Genomic DNA, 26,602 nt, shown 5'->3' on the forward strand with positions numbered 1-26,602 from the left:
CTCAGCCTCCCAGAAGTCAGCTCTGCAGCTAGGCCAAGAGCATTGCAGACCCCTCCATGGGTACAGGAATCGGGGCTGGAACAGGTTTTGTGGTTTTGGCCAGCCGGAGAGCTCAGGTTCCCGCTGCCCTCCCAGAATCCCCACAGTGCTCAGGGGGCGCTTACCGACTCCCACCTGAACCTTGCCCCTGAATGACGCGCTTTCCCCCCATCCCCTTGCTGTCCTCCCACAGGGTGCCGGCTGCACTGCCCTCGTGGTGGCCGTGGTGGCCCGGAAGCTGGAACTCACCAAAGCGGAGAAGCATGTTCACAACTTCATGATGGACACTCAGCTTACCAAACGGGTAAAACACCACTGTCCACATCTTGGTGGGGGACTTCAGACCAGCGTGGAAGCCAATCAGAAAGGAAGTAGTCATGTGGTGTAGGCTAGGGCCCCCAGACACCTGCTACCCGCCTCCACCAAACGGGCACGCGCCTCGGCGTTCCAGGTCCTGTCTTCTCTTACCTGTCCGTGCGCAGTTCAGGCAACGGACTCCTTTTCCCGATAGTTAAATCTAAAGTGTACGGTGGTTAACCCGCCCCCTTGCCTAATGGTAATTGAATAAATCACCCAGCATGAAGCAATGGTTTTGTTTATGCTCAAATATTTTCACGATTCTCATGAGGAAGGGCAGTGGAGACTCTTCAAAATGGTACTGGAAATGGATCTAAATCCAGGCCTTTAAAAAATCATTACAGACAACCATTGCTATAGGGCCCACATTCCCAAATGACGTCATTTTCCAACTTTCCCTTTTGGGTTTTCCGGTTAATGTTCCTCACGTGTCCCCTTAGCGAAAGTGGCTAAGAAGGATGCGCACTGAAAACAGGCTGGAATGGCGGGAGCAGTTAGAGTGGAGAGTCTGACACCCCGCCGGGCTGTCAGGGAGGAAGGGCCCTTCGAGAAGAGGCAGAAACAAGGAGGAGGGAATGTTTGTTTCGTGGCAGCGCTGGTGGAACATTCTTTTACAGCTGCAGGCTGCACGAAGGTCATCACAGGATTTCCTGCAAAAACCCCTCTTTCTGAGATGGGCGAGGATCCAACCCCTGTGCTGGGGTCATGGCTGCCCCAGCAAGTGCTTCTCACGCAGGACTGAAGTGGGTAGAAGGCCCGTAAGCGACTAAGTTTTGATTTGGGTTTTTGAAAGCTAGAGAACATATTCGGTGATCGGATGTTGCAGCGCCGTAAAGAATGTGTTAGAAACAGAGACAAAGGCAGGAAGGGAGAACAGAGAGAGGGAGGACAATGGCAGAGGGAGCGCGAGCTCTCGGAGAAGGCAGGGGAGAGCGCGTGGTTGCCAAGGCCTCTCCAGTTTCTCAGCAGAATTATTTATGGTGCGTGATTGTTTGGTCTTTGATTACCTGTATTGGATTCTCTAAAGAGCCTCCACAGATGTTACAAGGAGAGAGCACAGGCAACTATTCTTACGCTGTTGGCACACAGGTGATTGTACATCAGCTCCTTGAAGAGCAACGTTTTATTATAACATTCGTGTGATGCCACAGGAACTTGATTCTGTTTATGGTAGCCTATGGTAAAATTGGTTTCCTTATACATCTTTTCGTCTCAGTTCCAAGAACCTGTTGACAATATTAGGTCAACAGAAGACTCGCTGTGTACGGTACATAGTAGACCTGAGCTGTCCATTGGCAAAAGGAAACAACCTATAACATCAAGATGGCAGAACCGCACCCATGGGTAGGCCAGCCGGGTTTCCCCCGCAACCCTGTAACCTGGCTGCTCTCGTTCAGGCCCAGAGTACAGCTGCAGAAGTTATGCCCAGTATCGAGCAAATCACAGAAGTGATTGGAACACCTAAATGCAAATATACTGGGATCTATTCTCCTGAGATGATTTAGTGGAGGAGTGAAGGGCAAAAGAGTTCTGCCTCCAAACCTTCTCAGAAGCTGTTTCCTTAGAGCAGAGACGTTAACAGTCTCCCTGTTCTGGTTTGCTTTTTGAAACCAAGGATGTACTTGTATTTCACGCTATTCGTTTGTCCTCTCCATTTTTCACTGTAAATCAGACTCTAGAGGAAAATAAGCCAAGGGAAGCCAGCTCCCTCACACGACAGGAAAATAATCAATTTTTCTGCAACACAATTGCAAAGGAAATGAGATTGTGGTTGCTAATTTCAGTCTTTCAGAAATAATTCTCTAAAATCCTCCTCAACTCAGTCCACTTAACTCCTTCAAAAGTAGGACTGAAAATCAAATCAACAAATATTTGTTGCTCATTCATGGGTGCAAGGCACCTTTAAAATGAAATCACATCTCACTTTTCTGAGAACACATAAATCTGTTGCAATGTCCCTTTAATGTCTACTGTCTTTTCCCAGAGAACCAAACAACGTGAAGGGGACATTTCTGATGTGGGAGGCGGGCGGGGGGGGGGGGGGGTGTTCAAGGCTGGTGGGACTGGGACTCCCAAAGTTTCTGTGACATAATCTTGGTCGAAGGAAACTAGCTGCAAACGTGGTCTGCTCAGAGGAACCCACCTTCCTTCCCCGGGGATGCCTGTCTACCCTGTGTCCCTTCCAAATCGCCCAGCGTGGCCAGCTGTGGTGGCTCATGGGTCAAAGCGAGGCCGGGTTCAGTCTGATCCTGAGATCACAGAGAAGGGTCCAGTTGTGGGAGGAGCCGGCTGCGGAGTGATTCCAGCCCCCAGGAATGGACAATTCAGTTTCACGGTTAAAAGCAATCTCTTACCAGAATATGCAAACTTCATCCTTCAAACAGCTAAGCAAAAACAAAAAGAGGAACTGAAACCTATTCATCATAAAAATATTCAAATCGTTCTAGTGTTTAATCATCCTGTCTGTCTTAATGCCGCGGCTTCAGCCCAGCCTTTGCTACGAGAGTCACACGGTTCCGCTGTGTTTGTTGGGGGAGGGAGGGGGTGCCTGGGGGCACAGGGTAAGAGCTCAGTTTCTGGTTTTCTTGAATCCCGAAGCTTTTCTTCTTTCACTTGTTTAACTTGTCAACCCTGATGACAACATCGTGTCTGTATTTAATGCCATTAGATTTTCTCGCACTGACTTTGCAGTTTTACCACCATTGTTACTCTGTAATTAGAACTTACTGCTAACCTCTGGGCCACTAGATAATGTGTATATAAATGACACATGGAGAGACTGCAAAAGAGATGTTAGTTCCCCATCTTTTCTCACACCTGACACTACATGTCCCCATCTCTCCGTTTTACCTAACTAAACACATCAGTCACAGGGTCCACCCACTCTGGGGACATCAAGATGGGTAAGAGATGGTTCCTCCCCTCATCCTTACCGCCTGCCCTCAGAAAGCACCTCTCCTTTCTAAAGGCAAGATAGGCTACCCAGGGACGCCCTGCGCTTGAGAGGCGCCGTGGTCGGGAGATGTCCTGTTTCCCATGCCCACTCTGCGTCTGACCTTCAGCAGCACACGCTGTGTGCCACTGGCTGAGGATGCGTCTCTTCATCCTTGCCACAGGGGTTCTTGCTCCAAATGCTTCATCCAAGTACATTTCCCCATGAAATCAATGAGGAAGACCAAAATCAAACCCGCATCTTCCCTAAATTAGTTCCTTCTCCTGACTTCCTGATCAGGTAATGACACCAGTGTGTTCCTCACGCCTGAAAACTTAGCACCATCTGGACCCACGGGGGCACAAGCGGTTTATAGGCCTGGTTTGACCCTGCTGAGGCCGCGGCCATCCTCACATGCAGGGTCTTCTGCCCCACCATCCCTAAAGCCGCCATCGCCCCAGTCCTGCCTCATCACAGCTGCCTGCTGTCTTTCTGCTGCTGCTGGGCCTCCCTCACCCCCATCATCCTCCACTTCGCCTCCCCTCGGACCTCCTTAGACACTAAGACTTAGCTCTGAAATATCAGCGCTCTGTTCAGAAACCTTTGGTAACCCTCTGCGCCTACTGAACAGTGCTAAAGAAAACTCTTTAATTACGAGCATATGTCAAAGTTTTATCACAATCCTGCTGGAAAAGTAGAATTTTTTGTCCAGCAGACCATCTCAAAGGCTTACTCATGGCAGGATAGTTTATAGGAAAAGACAAGTAGCCATTGTTGTGCCAGGTGCAGAAAGTCTGGCAAAGGGACACCAGATTCGGGACTGACAACTGGCTGGTCCCAAGAGTGGATTCCCAGAATAGGTCTGAATGTCTTTAAAATTTATCAGACAATCGATTGAGCAGTTACCAGGAATGCTAATTCTCCTCAGAAGAGGATTGTAAATTCTGTTACCGATAAGGGTTTTGTCCCACACTGGTTGGGACAGCAGTCGTAGAAACTGAGCTTTTGAGCTGGGAGGACCCTGAGGGCTGTGCCTCTCCGGCCCAGTGAGGAGTGAGGGTGGGCAGCCAGCGTGGCGAGCGAGTTCCTAGCCAGGGCCGCAGTCTGTTCTCAGGCCTGCGGGAAACTCCAGCCGCCACCCAGCGGGTTCTCCAGAGCAGTCAGCTCCCTGAAACTCAGCGTGGGGTTAGGGTCCCAGGCCTGCTGCAGACAGGAGCCAGTTTACCTCCAACCGCACTGAGCATCGCATAAATATCATTATAGAATCAACCACCATTCACTACCGTGCTGCTGTGGGGGAAGAGCTTCAAACTCCAACTTTGAACCGTGGAAATTCATCTCTTCTTGCTCCCTGCCCCAATTTCCCACTGGCCACTGGGGTGGAACCCCCACTTCAGGGCTGGCTACTGGGTGAGGTGAGCAGAGAAGCCTGGGGAGGGAGAATGGAATAGGATGGGATAGGAAGGGGAGAGGGTGGCAGAGGGGGATGAAAGAGATGGCAGCTGCAGGACGTCTGTGTGGCGGAGGGTGAGGTGGGGTGGGGTTGGCAGAGGGGGAAGACGGGCCAGCCTTGTTCCCCAGCTGTGTGTCCTATGGACACCTTCAGTCAGGTGTCTGGAGACAGACAGAGCTGGCGACGGGTTCTGCCTACGGCTCTGGGTCCCTTTGCAATGCCGAGTGGCACGTTACCACGGCAGAGAGGGGCCAGAGCAAGCCCCGATGTGGGTGATATGGCCAAGGGCTCAAGAAACAGGCTTGTGTGTTCTGTTTGATGTTCTCTCTTGTTAGCAAGGAGGGAAGAGAAAGAAGCTGACGTTTATTTGGTGTGAGGATATTAATGAAGGAACCATGTACCGAAAAGCACTGTGGCTGGACTGCTGTGTTTGGAGTGTATTTGCATTTAATCAACTCTACAGTCCCATTTTACAGACCTGCAGCACTTGCGTCATCTGTAGGCGCCTTCCTGCTGCAATCTCCTCTTGACACATTTATTTATTACCTGATACTATGTTATAAGCTGCAGGCTGTCCCCACAAGATTATACACCCCACGAGGGCTGGAATGTTATCGGTTTGTACATCTTGGTATCCTCACTTCCTGGAACAGTGTCTGCCCCATCGTAGGGGCTTGGTAAAAGTTTTTCTTATTCATTAATAAGAAAATTGAGTCTCAGAGAGGTTTCGTAACAGGTCCAAGGAGGAGATAATAATTGCATCTACTTCTGAGGGTTTTCCGAGAGCTAATAAAACACTGTAAACACAGTGTTTTGCAGAGCCTGGCACACAGTAAGTGCTCAGTAAATGTTAGCTGTCGCTATTACTTGAAGATCTTATTTGGATGACTTCCTCACACAACCCCTTTAATCTTAGAGCCCTTCCTGAAGTGTGTAGGTCACTGAGCCCAGTGCCTGGCCTTCATCAGAGTGAACACATACATTTTTTATGGTAGAGAACATATGGAGAGGAAACAATCAGCTCTTGGGCTTATGGGCTTGGTGAGCTGAACGGCCAGCTTCCACACAAAAAGGCCCTTTTCTAACAATCCCTGAACCCATCTGCTGGTGGTCAGCCTCGCTCAGGTTTGCCCAGTGCCTTGACCCATCCCACCCCCAGGACCACCTTTAAGCCCTGGTGCCCCCTCCCACCAGGAGAGTTCAGAGGGTCCCCAAGCTCCCATCCAGGGCTCAGCGAATCCCAGGGAAGGCACACGACCTCAGCTGCTCCCCATCCTAATGATGCTCATCAGCCAGGTGAATTGAAGGAGACCCTGGTCACGGTGGCGGTTACTGTCAACCTGGGAAAGCACCAGGCAGTTAAAAGCCTGTTTCTTCTTCTCTAGCAGATATTGATCTTCTTAGCTTTGTGCCAGGCTGTTTGTGGGCAATTAATTTCAGCGTCAGCACCAAGGCTTACATTTAACATCGCTTTCCCGAATACTCAGGGGCATCCTGTTCAAACCGATAAAGATGATGCAGCCGCCTCTGTCACCGGCCTGGGCTGCACTGGGACCTCAGTAACTCACCTTTGGGCTGACGTTACTTGTGGGACATAGAAGTCCTGTTCTGTCATTGCTAAGTGAAGGCCAAGATGATTTAAAAGTTTCTAATGTCCTTTCCAATTCCTTGATCCTGGAAAACAGGAAATAACTTTGTTTGTGTAGAGATGAAATCTAGCCAGGTCTTTCTTCAGACCTCATGAAAACCTTATGCTCTTCTTGGACCTGGTTCTGTTTTGACCTTGCCGTTGGCTGGTTGTGTGAATCTGGCCCTTCATCCCATCTCTGAAGCTATTTCCTTGTAAAGAGGGGTTTAGGCTAGATGATAATAACCAATATCAGTATGTTTACAGTTTGTAACTCTTCAATCCATGTTGAATCAGTTTGTCATTTCGAACTTTACGGTCTCGGTCTGTGTCTCAGTCTCTTCATCTATAAGATGGGGATAATGTCAGTACCTGCCCCGGGGTCGTGCAGATTACCTGAGTTCACGCACGTGAGGCTCGCAGACCGGTGCCTGGTAACGCTAGCTGTTGGCCTCACCACCGGCACCGCTCTCACTGCCTCATTCGGGCCTCATAACAACCCTTAAAGTCGGGATTCATTTCTCCCACCTCACAGGTAATTAAGCATTGAATCCTCAACTGCTTAATAACTGCTGGAACAGGAATTCACTTGCAGCCTTTTCAATTGCAAATGCTTGTCCCACACCAACACAGAGACCATTGTCAAAGGCCCATCAGCGCTGACACTCCTTCCCTCTGTCCATGGAGGAGAGTCTTGGAGCTGGGGCCCTGCTGGCCGTCCTAAATGCGGGGCAGGTTTTCCCTGCTGTTTCTCTGTTAGGCTTCCCTTGGAGACTAAGCACCAGGGGAACTGAAGAGGTCACATGTCCCACTGCCCCCTCCCTACAAAAGACAGGGGTACATGCTACGCAGAGAGAAGGGGTTCCCTTCTGTGTGGCCTGGCTGCCGTCCACTCTGGGCCCTGGGCAGAACCCCAGACCAACCCCTCCTCCACCCCCCACTTCTCACCTGGACACTCACTATTTCTAGCTTATACTCACCATCACCTGCTTCCTTTCAAGCAAGAAATTAACAGGGGTGGGCAATGAAGTCCTTAAAACCATTTTCACAGTGGATTTTTACTGAACAAAAAAAAGCAATATATCTGTGTCATTGAGACATTTCTGAGAAGACTTAGCTGTTCTTTTAAAGACATCACTTCTGCGCCAGTGAAAATGTAATCCAACCTGAGTAATAAATTTTTAAAACATACACACACAAAAGTTATCAGTCTGCAAAACGATGTTTCCTAGGCCTTCCCACATGTCTCAGTATTTTAATGACGTCCCATCTGTTGCTGTCAGTCTGAAGAAGCAGGCCTGTACTCTCCAGTTTTATTAAAAATCTTTGCTGGCTAGCAACTTGATTTCTCTGAGGCTGGCCTACTTACTTCCAGGCCCTGGGCCTGTGGGCCTGTGCCAGTGTGTGTGGCTGACGGAAGTGGGGATGGTTAACCAAAAATCTGTTTAGCTTGTGCTTAATAAGAAATGTTTCCTTTTGCTCTTGTTACTAATTGCTGAAGATGTCTGTGTTTGGACTGAAACTTTGTCCCCAGCCATCTGGATGCCACTGATATGTCTCATCTCAGTCTCGGGCCCGGTGATATCAGCGGTTTCCATGTCAACAGATGACAGCGTCATATGTTGAGACGTGTGATTGCAGCGCACAGTGAAGGAGCCAGCCTTGGGGGAGAGGCAGCTCCGTTTTCACACCAGATATCTGCACTGATTCTCAGATACTGGTTTACGTTATTTCCATTTAATGCCGTGCACAGTTCTATGTAGAACTGCAGTGTAAGTGTTTTGGGCCATTTGGGAAAAGAAACAACAGTCTCGTTGACACCTATAGTTCCGTTTGGTGGGAAAGACTTTTCCTCAAAGAGAGCTGGAACGATCTCCAGCTGATAGGAAATCTGTTTACTCTCTGAATGCCAGAAAGTACCATGTGCATGAAGTGGAGGTCTCAGGTAGAGCTGGAGCCCTGCATGCGAGGGCAGCAGTGGTATATATTTGTCTATTCAAAGGGAGCCTGGGGCTCCCAAGTCTTGTTAATGCTGCTTGTCTAAATATAGCACCAGCAACAGCAGTCGAGAGGCAGTCCTGAAATAATTAAAAAGGAACAGGAAACACCCCTGAACTTCAGGCTCCAGTGTACTGCATCTAATACAGGATTAGTAGGAGATGAATTTTAATTATCCATTCTAAGAGTTCATGATTTGATTAAGGAATCAGATCACTGCAGAATTGTTTCCTTATAAAGTAGACTACATCAGCAAACAGAAAAACATGTGGAACTAGGAAAACCAACCTTCCAGCACCCCGCTTTATGCGCTTTTCCTCAGATCAAGAATGCTGCAGCCAATGTCCTTCGGGAAACGTGGCTGATCTACAAACACACGAAGCTGCTCAAGAAGATCGACCACGCCAAAGTCAGGAAACACCAGCGGAAGTTCCTCCAGGCTATCCACCAGTGAGTATTCGGGGAAGCCGGGCCCCAAATAGGAGGGGCGGGACCCCCACAATATCTCCTGGTACACTCAGAGGCACAGGAGGAATGCATCCTCTCCCACTCGGTACGCATGGGGGGCAGTGAACGGGACACAGGTCGGTCTGTTTGTTCACTCACTGTGCCTGCCACGGCCAGACACTGGGCAGGCTGCTGGGGAAGAGGTGTGGTTGATAAAGTGGAGGATGAAAACAGTTGTTCTGACCTGGAGGTTTTGGGGAAACCCTGAAAGGCCAAGAGTACAGCGTCCGAGGTGGAAGGCACAGCTTAGAGGCATAGAAGCCGGAAAATGGTCTGGGAGGAAACCAGAGTGACTGAAGGCAAGCACGGATGGAGACAAGAACCTGCTTTCTGGGGGACCTGACAAGCCCTTGGTGCTGGTCAGGTGTCACCCATGTTCGAGGTCCCCATGCTGGGTTCCAAAACCAGATGAACCAATGTGAGTGTGCAGTCTGCTTGCGGGGCTAATCCCCACATGCACTCGAAGACTGTGGCTGTTGCGACTCTTTCCCACAGACTGAGAAGTGTCAAGATGGAGCAGAGGAAGCTGAGCGACCAAGCCAACACCCTGGTGGACCTTTCCAAGGTGAGTGGCCAAGTCTGAAGACATGCTAAAGAGGTCTCAGATGCGGGCGTTCTGCTCGGGCGTGGCTGTGAACCTCGGGCCATGGCCAAACCGCACAGGGCAGGATGGGGAAAGCAAAGAACAATTCCTCCTCGGTTAGAAAACGATCTAGGTTCAAGGTCTTAACATTTTCAGTCTACTAATGTGTCTTGTCTTTTAAAGCCTGGCATTTGTTTCTGAAATTCAACTGTTCGGGTTTGTCTTTGCTTGGAATTAATTAGCTGCCCTCCCAAAGCGTTTCAGCAGGCTGCTCTATTAGCTGTATGTTGAGGGCTCTGAGGACCAGCTCGAGTTTGCACAGGGCAAAGCACACTGGAGAGAACTGGCTGGTGACAGTGGCCATGATGTTGCTGAGGTCACACCTGGGAATATCCTTCCAGCTTGCTGTTATAATTGGACATTCATTCTCTTGCATCCTTCAGCCTCTTTAACCCAGCTGTTATGGCCCCAAATTGGTGATGGGGTGCATGTCTTTACTTCTCAAGAGGAAAATAGCCTATGATGAATATAGAGATGCCAAAAATGAGAGTTCTCCTCTGAGGGCCCCAGGGCTGGATATCACACTCTCGTTCTGCATTTCTGGCACTGAACTGCTGTAAATACTGTAAAGAAACTTGTTCCTCTTTGCAAATCACTGAAGTGACGGAACCTAAGGCTGCCCTGCTGGTGGAGCTGAGTGTAGGAGCCATTGAAACGAGGCCTCCCACCCTAGCCCCTTCTCCTCATTGACTACTGATAGAAACTGTATATCAAGTATACAGCCCAGGGCCAGGCAAGCAGAATATTCCAGCAGATGCCAATTATCACAGAGGCACATGTTTTTCCCCTGGGTAAGCGAGAGACACTCCCTCGGGCAAATTAAGCGCCCTTTGAAAAGAGAGTGCAATCAGAGAAATTGCTGGTTGTTGGGCCACATGCAGATGCCTTTTTCAGTGAAGGGATGAAGCCAGAGAAGGGGCCTCCCAATTCCCTGGGGGAGTGGGGGACTCCTACCAGGGAATGCGTGGCTTGTGCAGGGGAGAAGCCACAGGCCTGTGTGCCTTTGGAGGGGGTGCTGAGGTGGAGTGCAGGGCTCCGGAGAGCCTGGAGGAGGGAGCCCCCGGAGTCTTGGGTGTATCCTGTATCAGAAACCTACTGGGACTCAGTTTTAAGTGGCGACATTTGTTATAAGGATACAAGAAGTCTCATTCCAGGCAGAACCTCACAGCAGGCATGTGGTCAGACTTCAGGAAGGAACTAACTAGAACTGGACCTGGGGAAACCCTCGCACCCAGGAAATATTCTGTCCCCCTGTCTGCTCTCTCCTTCTGTTCAAGTGCCTGCTTCAGTTCTCTCTTTCTCTTACCCTCCCCTTACCTCAGACAGCTTTCTATGCCTCCTGCCTCCACCGCGGACCACAGCAGGCCCCTGTCCAGAGTCAGTGTTCTGATGCTAGCCGCAGGCAAAGACCATTGGCTGCCTGTTGCTCTTCATTCTAAATCTCAGAAGAGGTGAGATAACTGGCCACTTTGGATCATGTGTCCACCCTTAAACCAATCAGCTGTGGCCAGGAAGAGGGTCACATAGGGCTAACACGGCCAGCGGCCTGCCCTGTGAGGTGCAGCAATGGCCCAACAACATGCCTCAAGATATTTCTTCCAGAAGTAGCAACGTTGCCTGCCTCACCTCTCAGCTGGCAGGAAGTTCTCCTGGGACTATCAGGCAAACCAAACGTTCAAGCCTGCATTTCTTCAGTGCCACCCACACAGCCTTTCACAGAGGTGGGGCTCAGCGCAGATCAGACTGGGTGAAGCAAAAACCTCAGTGAGGTGGAAAGAGGCTCATGTGAATGGGGTGGGGGAAGCGAACATCAATAATCTGGGAGCCAGTTCCCTGCAAAGAAAGGGTGCAGAGGAGAGGGCTAGCACCGGGCTTCAGGGCAGGTGCGCTGTGAGACCTGGCGAGATGAAGCTGCCATCCACCCAGGCTTTGTCTCTTCCTCCCAGGGGACTCGCCCAAGGTTCTGGCAGCAGCTTAGCGTATTTCCCATTGATCCACAGTCCCCCTGGCCTCCTGTCACCAAGCAACGGGACCGGGGAGCCGATAATGCTGTGTTCTCTCTCTCTTTCTGCGCCCTGTCCTCCCTCCCAGCTCAGCACCTTCCCAGCCCTGCCCTTTGGTCCCCTGTAGATGAAGAAAACATTGTGTGGCCTCAAAGTATTTGTTGCTATATTGAATACATGGTGGTGGGGCTGGGAGGGCTTGGGCTCTTTATTTGCTAATGTCAGTTTCCTCAACTGAAAAGTAAGAACAATTCCTAACATCTGAGGCTTAAGTGAGCAAAGGAGATGTTATCTGTGAATGTAGATGAGGAAACCAAGATCCCAAGGAACAAAATGACTGTCCCGAGGTCAAGCAGTGGGCATGTATCAGCGCTGGGGCCAAGACCCGGCCCGGGCTCAGTCCAGCGCTCATCAGGATGCCCCGCCATCAGGCGTATCTGTGGTTCTGTACATTCCGGGAAGAATGGGCACCTTGAGGAGGTTCTTGAATGTTAATTAATGAAGGAGGCACTTTCACTTCCAGAGCCACCCTCTCCTCTAAAGGTGTGCGTGAGCATGTCCCACTCCCCCGGGGGCAGCCTGCCTCTGGTCTACTTCTGTGATGGGCGCTTTTGGCCCGAGGCAGTTCCTTGTGGGACACACCTCGGCTGGGAAGGTGTTGCTACATCTTCAGTCCCTCGTCCCTCATCTTCTCTCTGGTTTCTCATAGTTGCCTCCTTCCTCTTCTGCTCTTCTTCCTCTCTCACCTTATTCCCTACTCCCTGGGCCCCTGAGGGCACCAATGTTTCCCACCTTCTGGAATAATTTGAAACTGCAGAAGAAATAGGATCAGGGTGTCACTGGCAGATGACCAGAAGCCACCAGAGCCGCAGCACCCAGTGGGGGTGGGGGCCACAAAGCGATGGCACCCTGGCCCTCTGCCATTGTGGCCGGAGGAGCCCCTGGGAGTGCGGGGATGCCCGTGAACCTTGCTCCCAAGTCTGATACTTTGAGGGAGAGAGGTGGCTGTCACGTAGAGGAGGGGGGCTCTACACACCAACCCGGGCAGGCAAATTGTAATCAGACAGTTGCCGGATAAGAGCGGAGTCAGAACTAGATGGAGTGCGTCGCAGACTGCGAGGTGGTCCTAGCTGGAACTACAGTGGTGTGGTTCAGTTAAAGGAATTGAAATTAAGTGATATTTATGGGAGGGGTGGGCGGTACTTCGGCCCAGTGAGATGTGAGGGGTGAGGCAGAGGATGGCACCCGGGTTCCTGGTTGGGACAACTTGGTAAATGCCCCACCTCTCACGGGGACGGAGCTTTGGCAAAGGGCAGGTTTACGGAGGAAAATGGCCCCCTTGGCACAAGCTCCCTTTGTTTAGCTCTGCTCTGACCTGGTTTTATGACTTACCTCTTGAAGTCCAGTTTATTTTATTACTTTTAAATTTTATTTATTTATTTTCACCCCAGTTTTGCTCTCCTGCTCTCATGGCCCCATTTATATCCATTCACAGAAGCTTACTGAGCACCCGCTCTAGAGCCAGACCCTGGCTGGACCCCTGGGCGTCTGCTTTCCTCCACACACAGGCCTTGGTGGGAGTCGTTGAGAAACCTCACGGGTGTATGGAAACCATTGGGGGTGCGAAGGATCTCTCCCCATCAGTAACACTGCTACCTTGGCTATAGGCTAGCAGGGGAGGTGTATTTTACTTGGGCCAGTTCTATATTCATTCACTGCCTCTACCAACAACTTAGTGACAATCGTGTGCACCAGACCCCCTTGCCTTATACTCATTTTGTCCATCGATATTGTTAGTTGAGCGTCTCCTATGTACCAGACACTGTTTTGGTTCCCTAGGACACATCATGGGCACCACAGGCAAACGTCCCTCCCTGGGGGACAACAGCAATAACCAGAAGAAACAGCGAATTCGTTGGTGCACTAGGAGGTGGAATGGAAGACAGAAAGAGTTGAGCAGGGTTAGTGGGACTGGCAGTGGGGCGGGACAAGGTGTGATGCTGAGCAGGTGTCAGGGAGGTTTCATTGAGAAGGTGATTTTTAAGGGGTACCTGTTGGAGGTAAGGCTGTCAGACATGGGATATGGTGGGGGGACACCAAGGTTCAGGGAGGTTAAGGGGCCTGAAGGAGGAGGGCACACGATTAGTGAGCTGCAGACTTGTCCTTGAACCCTGGCCTACCAGCTATAAGTCTGTTGCCTTATCCACTCCCCACCACAGCGCCTGTCTTTCATCAACAGCGCCAGTACCGTATGAGCTGGGAGGTTGGGTAAAATGAAAACATGAGAACAGTTTAGAGACTTGCTCCATTTAAGAAAAAAAGAGCTGCTTCTTTTCCATGTTACATACTCTCTAATATCTTGTTATAATCAATATGCATGACTTTTGTAATGAGGGGGAAAAAATTTTTTTTCCCCTTGAGCCTCTGTGTCTCCAGGAAAGTAAGCTGCTGCCTCCTCCTTGGCTGCATGCGGCATGGCTGGCGTGGAGGTTGCTCCTGTTGTAATCTGGAGGAGTTTTTCATTTTCCCCATTGCAGATTTCTCTGTGATGACCTGTCATCTCCCTGACTCTGGTCTCTCTGCCTCTCTGTACAGATGCAGAATGTCATGTATGACTTAATCACAGAGCTCAATGATCGGAGCGAAGATCTGGAGAAGCAGATTGGGAGCCTGGAGTCCAAGCTGGAGCATCTCACCACCAGCTTCAATTCCCTGCCCTTGCTCATCGCGGACACACTGCGCCAACAGCAGCAGCAGCTGCTGTCTGCCATCATCGAGGCCCGGGGTGTCAGCGTGGCGGTGGGCACCACTCACCCCCCACTCTCCGACAGCCCGATCGGGGTCAGCTCCACCTCCTTCCCGACCCCCTACACAAGTTCAAGCAGTTGCTAAATAAACCTCCCCATTCCAGAAGCATTACCCATAGGTCTTAAGATGCAAATCAACTCTCTCCTGGTCACTTTGCCATCAAGGAACACTGAGACCAGGGGATGTAAGGAAGAGAGACCGAGCTCATTAACTAACTCGTGTTCATTCAGCGTGCTTGGTTCGATATGCCTTGAAACCAGAAATCTAATCTCTGTTTAGGTGCCTCTACTTGGGAGCAGGAAGCTGAGATGACAGGAAGCGACGCCTCTGGCAGGGCCCTTGCTGCAGAGTTGGTGGAGAACAGAAATCCACGCTCAATCTCAGGTGTTCGCACGGGGGGTGGGGTCAGATGCACTGCTGCGGGGGACAGTGAACTGCCCAGAAGAGGGCCAGCTGGGGGAGGGACATGTCGGGTGTGGGGACAGGCCCCTTGCCACCGGGGTCCTCTGGCACAGCTCTCTCTTCTTTTGTCTGAGGAAACTGCTGGATGACAAAAGGAAAAGAGAGCTGCCCACAGGTTGGCCAAACAGGGATTCTTTCTTCCCATATCTTATACAGTCGTAAAGCCCAGTTTAGACAGAAAAAAAACCCAGAAAAATAAAAAGCCAGATATTCCATCCAATATCAACACCCACATAACCCCGTGTGTTTGCGAGTGTGCGCACACACACATTCCACATTCAACCCAGGTCTTCTCTTGCTTGAACTTGACCCAAATGCAAAGGGATCTGGCACCTTACCTAGCACACAGTAGGCACTCTCTAAATGTGTGCTGAGTTGGTTTGAATGCAAATGTGGCTGCTTTCAGTTCAGGTAGTGTGCTGGTGTTGGCCGCATTCTAAGCTCCACAGAAGATGCAGGTCCTTCAAACACAACACAGGTCGCTCCATCCTGGGCGTGCGCCGTGTTTGCTGGGTTTGAGATGATGCGAGGCTAAGACTGTTGGCATTCTGGATGGATAAGCGGCCTCCTAAAAATAGCAGCTTTGCAGAGCTTTCTTCTTATATCCAAACAAGTCATGTTCCTGTGGAGCACACACCCAGGTGTGTGCGTGTGAGGGACGGGACAGGACCGGTGCATACCTGTGCCTACACACGCACTGACAAGTGCAACCCAGCGACACCTGAGTGTTGTATGGGGGTTTGCTCAGCTAGGTTTACCCAGCAACAGGTTTGCAGATCCAGATGTTAGGGGTACAGGGGGGTTGGTGCCTCATGTGGTCCCTTCTACCTGACTTGAAATCACCTCAGAATGAAAGGCTCTGAGAATTAAGGGAGACTGTAGGGACCTGTGGGCCAGGCAGGGTGACATGGATGCATGGATTTGCCAGCAGCCTGTCCCTACTGTGCCGTGTTAACTTTGGTGCAAAACTCTCCTAACATCTTTCAAACTCCAAGAGACTTCAGAAACAGTAAGATCCAGGGTGGGGACAGGCATTGCGTGGAGGGCACCTGCGGAAGAAAGGAGTTTCATTGCTCCCGAAGCTGCCCACACATCACACGCGTGGCGTGAAAACCGTCGTGTTACTCACCGCTGTCTCATTCTGAGGTCTCTGACTTCGGTTTGCGGGGAGTTGAATGGCACTGCATGGAATATTTTATCTGTTTGGGGCAAAACAAAAGACTGCTGTGTGTGTGTGGTCCCCTGCTGGGTTTCACTTTGTGAACGCAGGGACATCGTCACCATTCCGAAGGCCATGTCTGGCGGTGCAGGCTCCTCTTCGGCAGCACTGGGCCTGGTCTTCAAAGATCAGGGAATCAGCCAAATGTAGATGACTCTAAAACTAAGGCCACTCTTTCAAGAAGATCTGGTCTCTTGCTAAACTTCTTTTATCTATTTTTATTGCTGTTGCTGTTCCCTTAATGGTCTCAGGTTTATTTTGATAATCCCTTTGAACATTTTCATTGGTGGTTCTGCATACCACAGATGCCACACTTGCTGTTGGCTTTTTATTTTTTTTTACTTGTTCTTTGAACTACTGACTACCTGAAAGATCCCTCTTTTGTGTCCCAAGAGTGGTGCCCCGGTTTTCAGTGACAGTTCAGCTGAGCAGATCGGCAGATGTGTAAACAGATGGAATAACCATGCAGTTCCTTGTGGCATCAGTTTCATTTCACAAGGTGAAGGCCACTGACAGGTCAAGCTGGGAGTGCCGGTTCTGGTCGTTTCACCTACAGCCCCCACCCTCAGTTTCCGTTCGTGCTTTCCATTTGGCCGCAGCCCTGCAGTGCGCGTGCGCATGCCCACACACTGCCATTCGGTCCTCATTTCCAATGAATGCCATGCAAGATCCCACAGCCACTCCCCTCCCCGAAAGTGTGTGCAGACTGTCACTGACCCACCCCAATCTGTGGATGACTCTTTGATCCATCATGAATGTTGTACACTTAGTTAAACCCCCAAAGACCAACTAGCAACACTAGTGAAGGGCGTGGCTGGATTTATTTCCAGTACCAGTAGCCACTGGCATCCTAGAAACACACGGGCATTTGGAGCATGACTTGACCTATCGGTAGTGCAATAGCTATGTATTGTTGGTAAAAGAATACTTACTCTTTCCCCAAAAAGTGGTCAGATTTGCATGTTGATCCTACAATGGTAAATGGAAGGCTGCTTCTCTGTACTAGTAATTCAGCTTTATGTGGGAAGTTACCCGTTCTCCTGCAAGTACAATCAACCCTTGACGACTTAGCTGTTGATTATCCAGGGTGTAGCTCACCCAGGTGTCCCTCCTACAGCCAATCTTTTGGCTAATTCCACTGTGCTTCAGCATTGCAGTCAGAGGGGACAGGTGGATCTCATACCATGCCTTCTTGTACCTTATTTTCAAGTTTGATGGTAGAAGAGGTTTCATTATCTACTCAAGAATTGGCTATATGTAAAGACTGTGAGCTACAATAACCTCGCTCTAATACTGAACTGGTTGAGTTCTGCCCACTCCTGGAAAGCTGAGCTGGCGGCAGAGCCCCTACTATAACCTTTCTGATAACTTAGTGACAGGTCAAAGTACCCTAATGTTCCCTAAAATATCGAGACACTTGAATTAAAAATACAGGGCCACCCCCTCATCGCTTAAGCCATATTATAGCTCCATGTACTGTAAAGTCAGGGATGTACTGTGATACTTTAAGACCACTCATCTCAGTGGAATTTCAGGACATAGCATCAGTTGGTAAATCATACCAGACTAGGGGCTCACTCCTCCATAGACTGAAGTCCAAATAAAAGTCACCTTTGGCTCAAAGGCCACCTATATATGCCCATCATGAATAAATTGTCACAAAGTATCTATGAACTGTTCTTGCCATCCTCATAATATAACTTCATGAATCATATCTCCAGAAATGCTTAATATAATCCAAAAGAGCAAGAGGGGTGAGGCCCTGAGCCATCACTACCGAGTGACATCAGCAGGCACCAGTGGTGTAACCTTAACTTAGGAGGTGCAGGAAATGCACGTGCCAGCCAAAGCTAAAGTGCCCAGCAGGTGCGAGCTATGTTGTTTATATAAGGGCAAGAAGGAAGGGCGTGGAAGAAATAATGACTTCATGCACTTGAGGATTTCCCCCTTAGATTTCCAGTAATCTCCTTATAAATAAGTAATCATGGAAAAGAAGAAAACTAGAGAGTCAGAATCATAATAAATAAAACCCTAACACTACGTCCACATCTTTGGCCGATAAATATCACCACCTCACACCCCCATTTATGTGTACTTAAAGTGAAGATAATAGTGAATATTCTTAAGTACAAGATATTTAACAGATTTTTTAAAAAGGGAATCACTATTGTCGTCAACAGCAAACCGGACTGACTCTATCTAGTCCACCCTTTGATGTTGCGTCTGAAGGCAATCAATAGTTACCAAAAAGTAATTACTATACATCAACCAGGTAATGAGATGAGCAGGGAGAAATATAGGAGGAGCACACAGTTCCAGGACCTCTCCCCTCTTCAGAGTGTGCCTCGACAAACAGCGCACCCCAAATTAAGAATCAGTGTTTCAGCCCAGATTAATGGCGCTACTACATCACAGTACCACAACTGGGACGCCACGAAAGCATTGCACTACCAGTAGGTTACTACTCTTTTTAAGTTACTGCTTTCAAATTCTAAAATATATAGTCATTCTCCTGCCATGGAAGTCGCTAAGAAGCAGATTAGGGACCCGTTAGCGGTCACTTTGCTGTCTTTATGGACTCCGCAGTGTTTGGTTTCAGTACCTTAGCTCTCTGGTGGTTTCCTAGTAGGCACAGAACAGCCCCTTCCCTCGCCCTACCGCTCGATGATGCCCTGGACAACATCCCTTCCTTCTCTACTGCAGCCAAAGTAATCATTACAACAATGGGGTTATCGGTGCCGCTAAGAAAGGAGTGTCCCAGGGATAGCAATATGAGCTGTCTGCCTCTGGTATAGAACATATTGATAGGTGAGTGCTCTTCATCCTGAAAGCTTACGCCAGGTTGCATGAATAGAAATTAACATTAAACTCCTGTGGACAAGTAATATGTAGATTTTCACTGAAATAGACTGAAGCTTATTAAAACGTATTCAGTGCAATGGTAGATAAATATATACAGTCTAGAGAAAAAATAACTGTGATCTTTTTTTTTACACCATTACTGGAAGCACCCAGACATGAACTGGAGTTCCCTCTGAACAAAACCATGATCAAATCTTCAACGTATGACCTCTAATCTAGGTGCCAAGTGCTCTGCGACACTTACTTACACACCTGAGAACCGCATTGTGGAAGCTGTAATCTTGGACCTGAACCATGAAACAAACAAAAGGGACATTGTGACCAACCGAGCTGATGGAGGAAAAGCACAAGATTCAACATCAACCTGAAGTTAGGATCCCAAAGAGATGTTGAATTATAACAACAACAACAACAAAAATCAACGACAAATCAAATATGAACCCAATTAGAACAGCCGACATCCAGATCCACAGAAGAAGGACAGGGAATAAATGACATTCTCTAGCTGTGTCATATTGTTTCAGTTCTCGAGTCTCAATCAGGACCAGTTCACCTTCACGGACACCGTTTTTAACGGCACAGCAGCTCGGTCTTGGTCCCCGACTCCCATGCTGCACTGGCCAGACGCGAACAAGAAGGGAACGCTGGGATGCTGACGGAGGAAACGTGCTCATGGCAAACTCAGACACTGACGTGTTTATATTCAGAACCAGATGAGCTTCAACATGAGTCTGCATCTTGCCTCTGTACTGCTTGCTATTTTTTAATGATAGGAGAAAGCATATCAGTTTATTTTAAATATGAAATATATTGCTATATTACAAAATATATTGTAACTTTCAATGAACATTTTGTATCAAACTGGTCTTTGGCAGACCAAGTGTCCGCCTGCTCCCCCAACGACTGTTTCTGAGTACACATCACTGCTAGCGGCTGCCTGGCCCCAGCACGAGGGTCCTCAGCCTGCAGAACTGCCATATTCTAATTCTCCAAGACCTGACTATTAGAGACAAAAGAACATTATTCCGATCTTAGAATGATAATTCTACCCTAAATTCTGTCAAGCCATTCCAGAAGAGACTTTTAAAAGCCATCACTCCTTTAGTAGCTGTGCAAAGCCAGGTTAATCAAAGTGCAGGCTCTTTCTATGTAAATTCAAGGGCCTCATTACGGGAATTCAATGTCTCCAACTCAGCCAACCAGTTTTTCCTTTGGCAGTGTCAGATTTGGGCATAAGGAAGAGTCTTGTTCTCCGGGGACACAAAAGACTCAAAATTCCAGGCATTATGATTTTCTCTATGTCAGAGTAGAAGCTGGATTGGCATTCCGTTGCACTGGGCCCTGCAGGAGCCCGTGTGCGCATGTGCTTTTTTGAACGGCAGCCCCGAGAAGGGAGCGAGGTTCCCGCTGTTCATCCACAGGGTGGAGCACAGCTCCTAAGGGACTGAAGGAGGGGGTGGGATGCGCACAGCAAGATCCAGCAAAGAGCCAGGCTTCCTTTTCTACTAGTTTACTCTAGCTGGGAGGAAAGAAAGAGCTCAATCTAGATGTTTTCCTTTATTGGCAAAATTGGGGGAAATTCGCTACTTAAGCAACTATGAAGTTCATTGCCCTCCTTCTCTGGTCAGTCGAGACACACAGAGAATGTCTCACTTCCTTCCTTTGAATAACAGAGGGGCTAGAGAAAACCAGATGTGTTGGTTATGGAGCAAAGACTTCCTAGAAGCTATGGGCCTCCTCCTGAGGAGGGCCCTCACTCGTTGTCATCACTTTGGGGTAACCTTATACAGGTGCAAACCCGCGTAGCAGCAGAGTGGAGTTGACTGAGTGTGCTTATCTCTTCCTTTCGCAAACCCTGAAAACTCCCACAGATCTACTGACAGTGCAAAGCAACAGGTTTTCTCCTGGGAACAAGGCTGGAACCCTCTTAAACTTCCATTTATTTGAGCTGAAATGTAGACAAGGCTTGGGCCTCGATGGTATTAGTTATTCATGTCATCCGAAGGACAAATATCTAAGTGCCCAGCTTCACCCCCGCACGTGCGGCTGAGACCTGCCTTGCACGCACGTTGCTCACACTTGCTCTGATTGAACTATGTTCTCTCGGGATCTGTACTGCTCCTCAGTTACATGTAGGCTGAGCTCCACCAAAGCCATGAGAACTCCAGGGCACCTGCTTTTAGCAGGTTTCTCGCTCACTGGGTAAGGGAAATTAGTTTATTCTCAGTTTTATAATTGACTGATGAATGTACTGGTGGAAATTTATTTGTCTCTTTATATTTTTCTGCTGCTAAATAGAACTGAACAGTCTGTTTTGCTTTTCCTTCAAGTGCTCTCGGACGCAGACGCTTACAGTTCTAGAAAGGGAGTGGCTTCTGATTTTCCCCCTCAAAGTTATTATTCAGTCTAGATCAAGGAAACCAATAGGCATGCCTGACTTGAGGAAAGCAGACCTCTTGACAACGATTCAGGTGCACGGCTGCACGCTGACCATCGCTACTCAAGGTGTGGTCCACGGGCCAGCAGCATCAGCACCACCTGGCTCTGCTTGTTAGAAAGGCAGAACCTCAGGCCACACACCAGACCCACGCCATCGAATGTGGCACTTTCTCAGGGTCTCCAGGTGGTCTGTGTACACCCTAAATACTGAGAAGCACTGGCCTTAGCACCCAGCAGTGGTGATCAACCTCATTAATAATCACAAAATTAAACCATTTCTTCCTTTTGCAGAATTATTTGATGAAGTAAATTGTCCTGTGTGATCTTAAGGATAGAAACAAATGCACCTTAAAATTCTACTTGAGGTCATACAGCTCGGGTGGTGTGCAAAAAGAGCGTCTTTCTCCAGTCTGATTTTACAAAGCTTGCTTCATAGCCTTGAGCCACCTCAAAGCCGCTGGTTAGGGCTTTCATTGCGGCCAGTGCTGGCAGGGCCGTCAGTGTCAGGTGGCCCCTCAGGGCAGGTGCCCGGGGAGGCCTGCTCAGCCCAGTGCGGAAACAGGGCCCCTTCCTTGGGAGACCTGCCTCCCAGCAGCGGGAACGTTCCTCCCTAGAGGAAACTAGCAAGGGGAGTTAGTCTAACCACCCAGAAACATTCCTAATCTCTTCTTAAACCAATTTTCTCATTCACTGCGCCAACCAGAGACACTCCACGGTGAGCAAGGAAAGATGGGAACTGTGATATTGGCACCAAAATTGATATGTACCCAGAAACAGTTATGTTCTAAATTAATGGCTTTAACCTGTTCATTGTAAAAAGTGCCTTGGACTTCAATCTAAAGAGGTCAGTATAAATATGTGTGTGTGTGTGACGTATGTAGGCAAATATTTACATATGTATACATACATAGGTGCACACACATATACCCGCACATTCATATATAATATATACATACATATATAAATGCTTCATAATATATTATATTGCTATTTGCCGCTCCATTTCTTTTGTCTGGTCCTATGTTTATTTGTTTAGTGAGATCTTTACATAGAGAGGTTCTATTCAGGACATCAATGTATTTTTTTGTTTGTTTTTTACTTTTTATTAAAAAGGTAAAGGATAATTTAAAAAAAGTCAAGTGCCTGAAGGTTTTTTTTAAAGATTTTATTTGTTTATTTTTAGAGAGGAGGGAAGGGAGGGAGAAAAAGAGGGAGAGAAACATCGATCGGTTGCCTCTCACACATACCCCAGCCAGGGACTGGGCCCCGCAACCCAGGCATATGACCTGACCGAGAATCGAACCGGCGACCTTTCAGTTTGCAGGATGACGCTGAACCAGCTGAGCCACACGGGTCAGGGCATGCCTGAAGATTTTGAAGGAGCTGTGGTAAACTTTCTCGGGTCACAAAACAGGAAATTTATTCCTTTGGGAAACATTTTTCTGTTTCAGCAACTTTGTTTTCCCTTGGCAGGAGTGCATAAACAAGAGTGGTTAAAGTGATTTGGTAATTTCATTATAATCCATTTTGGTGGTCCCCATAATGCAACAGGAGAAATTTTGTTCACTCCAGTGACCACGTCTTTTCAGGCATCAGCGTCAGAAGGGCTTTGCCTTTACATGCTGCGCATGGTTTTGTCAGCACGAGGGAGACTACAGTCACTGGAGCAGGGATTGGACCAGCTCTCAAGATAGCTTCTTTCCAGCAGCGCACACAGAAGGTCAAGCAGAAGTTCTTTTCCACAGGGGCGCCCCAGTGGACTTCCTAGGGTTCCTGCACCCTGCCTTTCTACGATCATACAATGTCCTGTATCAGTCAGGCTCTCTGTTAGCCAAAGGTCTTCCTTTCTATGGTGTGACAGCTTGCAAGGGACCATCCTCTCTGGTTAGAAGCCACCCAGAACTCCAGGGGAGTCACCAGGTTTTCATTGCTCGGCTCGTGAGATCAAGGAGGCATTTTTTCCTTTAGGCCACCTAAATCTTTTCTCTAGCTCCCTGCCCAAGTGGCAACCATGCCCGTTCCCGCTGTCAATAGAAGAGACAATGCACAATGTCAGAGGGGACCAGAAAGACAACAGATCTCTCCAGCCATCTCCACAGCTGCAGCCACGCTCCTGGCCAGGGGAAGGGAAATCAAGCCCCCCCCCCCCAAATAAAGCCCCATACCCTCACTTTTCCCCAAGAATTTTTCTGTAGCTCTAGGCCAAAATAATAATAGTGATAATAATAATAACAACAATACAATTTAGGTGCCTTCAGAAACAATATCTAATATTTGGGATTTTTTCTAAGTTAGTAAACCCAAAAATATTTTCAAAAATACATCTAGCTACATTTCTGCTGCTATTCATTCCTTAAAGCCCTCTTCCAAAAATTCCTTGTGAATGAATAAGTTTACCCACTCAGTGATTACTAAATAATAATACTTAGTTAGTACTTATAAACAAAACCTTTCATCCAAGGACCTCAACTACCAAAAAGTTAGTTGTCACCCTGTAAGGCGGATGACAATATTATTCCAGTTATTCAAATGGGAGAACTGAGCTGCAGGAAACTGAGCAGAAAATTCAACTTATTTCTCAGCACATTTTGGGAGTGAACAGGAACTTGGTGGCTCTAATTCTGTTGCTGGCCACCTTTGGGTGAATAAGAATGAGACTGTGTGTGGACCACGGGTGGTCGAGACCCAGGCTTGGGGTGTTTGGAATGTGGGTGGGAAGCCGCATCTTCTCTGTGCAAAGGGCGGGAGGGTGCCCTCGAGGGCAGGCTGAGTGCCTTGCACTGCCATGGACAGAAAGGGCATTTAAAACGTGTTCTAGCAAATGCTGATGCGACATGATGGCATCAAATAAAAACAAGAAGGGAACTGACTCAAACCAAAAACTTTACTTTGATCGTCTTCCTTCCCTATGTCTTCAGTTGTGAAAACAGGAATTTTTAAGGAGGAAATCTTCCCTGGGACTGGAAACAGGGCCCCTGGGATCAGTCACCTCTTTAGCAAGGCCAGATCGCCCTGGTGTTGATGGCAGTTGACTCAGGAGACTGGCCCTGTCAACACGCAGATACACGAACGGCTTTGATACCTAACTCTGTTTTAACAACCTAGAGAGAAAGTGAGAACCGCTACTAAGGTGAGCAGCTGGTCATCAACGCGCCGACCTGTGATGAGGCAGGTTTGCACTTATGTTCAAATAAAGGATCAGGCAGTTAAACACCACAGTCATTCCATGTACCTGAGCAGAGGTGCTCAGTCTTTGCCTCACACTCGAATCATCTCAGAAGCTTTTGCAAACACCCCAGTCCGTGCCCTCAGCCCTGGGAGTTCAGGAGGCGGAGTCTGCCTGGCTCCTGGGCATTGTCCTCAAGGCCTCCAGATAGTTCTAGGGGCACCCAAAGCTTGCTGAGTGGAGATTCACCCCTCCAGCTCCCAGCCTGGCAAGTGCTCCCCCAAATGTCTACCCTCCCCTGAGTTGGCAAGGAGTGGTGGGGAAGGGGAGATCAGGGTGATGGGGCCGAGATTTGTATAAAGATGGCGATTTGCTTGCAGCTCCAGTTCTGGACACGTGAGCCTGTGCTAATTTGCATTCAGGCTCCACAGGTATTGGCAAACAATGGTGCCAGATGATTATTCATTCAGGACTTCTCTGCCTGGCTGCGGCAGCCTTCTGCTTTCTCCCGGCATGCGGTCTGTCTGGGCTTAATGTCTTTCTTTGGCCTCTGCTCTGGGCGAGGATTGGGGAGGACTATCCCAACATTTTTCATCAGGCAAAAAACGTTGAGATTAAAAATGTCTTTGCTAGCAGGTGTCTGACTAAACCTAACACTAAAATAGTTAGGTAACCTGCCAGGCTACATGCATTGGTCTTTTCCTAACTATATTTAACCATTAAATAAAATGTTGCCTTCAGTCTTAAAGAAAACTTGACCCATTTTTACATTATCCCTGGCTGTGAAAGATGGAAAAACAGGACGTTAGGACTCAGGGGCGGGTTCTCTGAACTGCACAGTTCTGCTAAATTCAGGGCCTCCTGATTAAGTCCACTGCCTGCAGTTCAGACAGAAATACAGCCGCTCAAGAAACCCGGAAACCCCTCCAGCATCTGGGGAAAAGCCCTTTTGTATGCCATGACCCCAACCTCGCACAGAGGAAATGGAGGGCCAAGAAAAGTGACTGGCCCAACACCGAGCGGAGAATAGGGCAGAAACTGGATGGAGCGTTGTCACACCGTGTTGAGAGAGCTTCTGGGCCGTGTGGGGAGTGGATGCCTGCCTAGGGCCTTGCCCTGTTCTTCCTAGATTCAACTTTGAAAATGGTAGATGAGAATAAAAGGTCCCTGCCTCCCCCGACACACACACGTTCACGTACACACACACACACACACACACACCACGTTATCAGTCTCTCACCGAAAACAAAGGTATGCATATTGTGACTGGCTAAACTAATTCATGTATTTTATATTCCAGAGGCATTGATCATTTTCAAATTTATCTGCCTTTAGTTTAAAGAATCTGGAGCTAATATTTGCAAATCTAGCAAACCACTCCCCCCCACTGGTTAGGAATCATTAAATTAGATTATTAAAATAATATAATTTTATATCCAGCATTAAAGAGGATTATGCTAATGCTGGTCAAGGTTACTAATCTTTATTTCAGTCACTACTGCAAATACTACATGAAGATTAGACAAAATTAGCTTAATCTGTTTTTTGTAGCATGAATCTTCACTTTATTCTTTCTGGGGACAAGTCACACTTAATCTCTTAAGATGCAATCCCGTCCCCTGGAAAACCAAAGGTGGAAAACACAAAAGTAGTGTGTTCCTGCTGCCTACGGGCAGTCTCCTCTTCGCTTAGGTAAAGCTTCTTTCCAAATCTGTTCTGCCTCCTACTCCCAACAGTGGGGTATCACTTAAAGCAATCAAGTATTTCTCGAGAAAGAATACATGCAGCAAAGGGGCACCCACACCCCAGTCACTCATCAGGGGAGATGTCAGGTCTCCTGCGAGCTCCTGCATGCCGTGTGATTCAGTTGCCCTTTCTTTGAACACCCTCTTCCCCTCCCACCTCTTGAAAGGAGAGGGTAGATACATAGCTCAGTCAGAACTTCAGAATTTAGGAATTCTGATTAATACTTGGGATTTCCTAGAGATTTTTTTCTAAGAATGACAATGCAAATTTGGGGACCTAGGACCCTGTTTGGTTTGGGTTTAAATAGGAAAATGATCATCCAGCTTTGTCTGAACGTCAAG

General features: G+C 48.4%; 1 protein-coding gene across 3 annotated transcripts in view; it reads left to right on the forward strand.

Moving 5' to 3' along the window:
• The window catches only part of KCNN3 (potassium calcium-activated channel subfamily N member 3), a 143,780-nt gene extending 122,051 nt beyond the window's left edge, over positions 1-21,729 (forward strand). For 2 of the 3 annotated variants that reach the window (XM_053915610.2, XM_053915612.2), the window contains exons 5-9: positions 233-343; positions 8,729-8,856; positions 9,409-9,478; positions 14,155-14,751; positions 19,057-21,729. In XM_053915610.2, the coding sequence (XP_053771585.1) occupies positions 233-343; positions 8,729-8,856; positions 9,409-9,478; positions 14,155-14,451 (606 nt within the window). In that variant the 3' untranslated portion in view covers positions 14,452-14,751; positions 19,057-21,729. The remainder of the gene's footprint in view (positions 1-232; positions 344-8,728; positions 8,857-9,408; positions 9,479-14,154; positions 14,752-19,056) is intronic. The other variant, XM_053915611.2, reaches the window with a different exon arrangement.
• The last annotated feature ends 4,873 nt before the right edge of the window (positions 21,730-26,602 follow it).

The sequence above is a fragment of the Desmodus rotundus genome, chromosome 12 (assembly GCF_022682495.2).
Source record: "Desmodus rotundus isolate HL8 chromosome 12, HLdesRot8A.1, whole genome shotgun sequence".
NCBI lineage: Eukaryota > Metazoa > Chordata > Mammalia > Chiroptera > Phyllostomidae > Desmodus > Desmodus rotundus.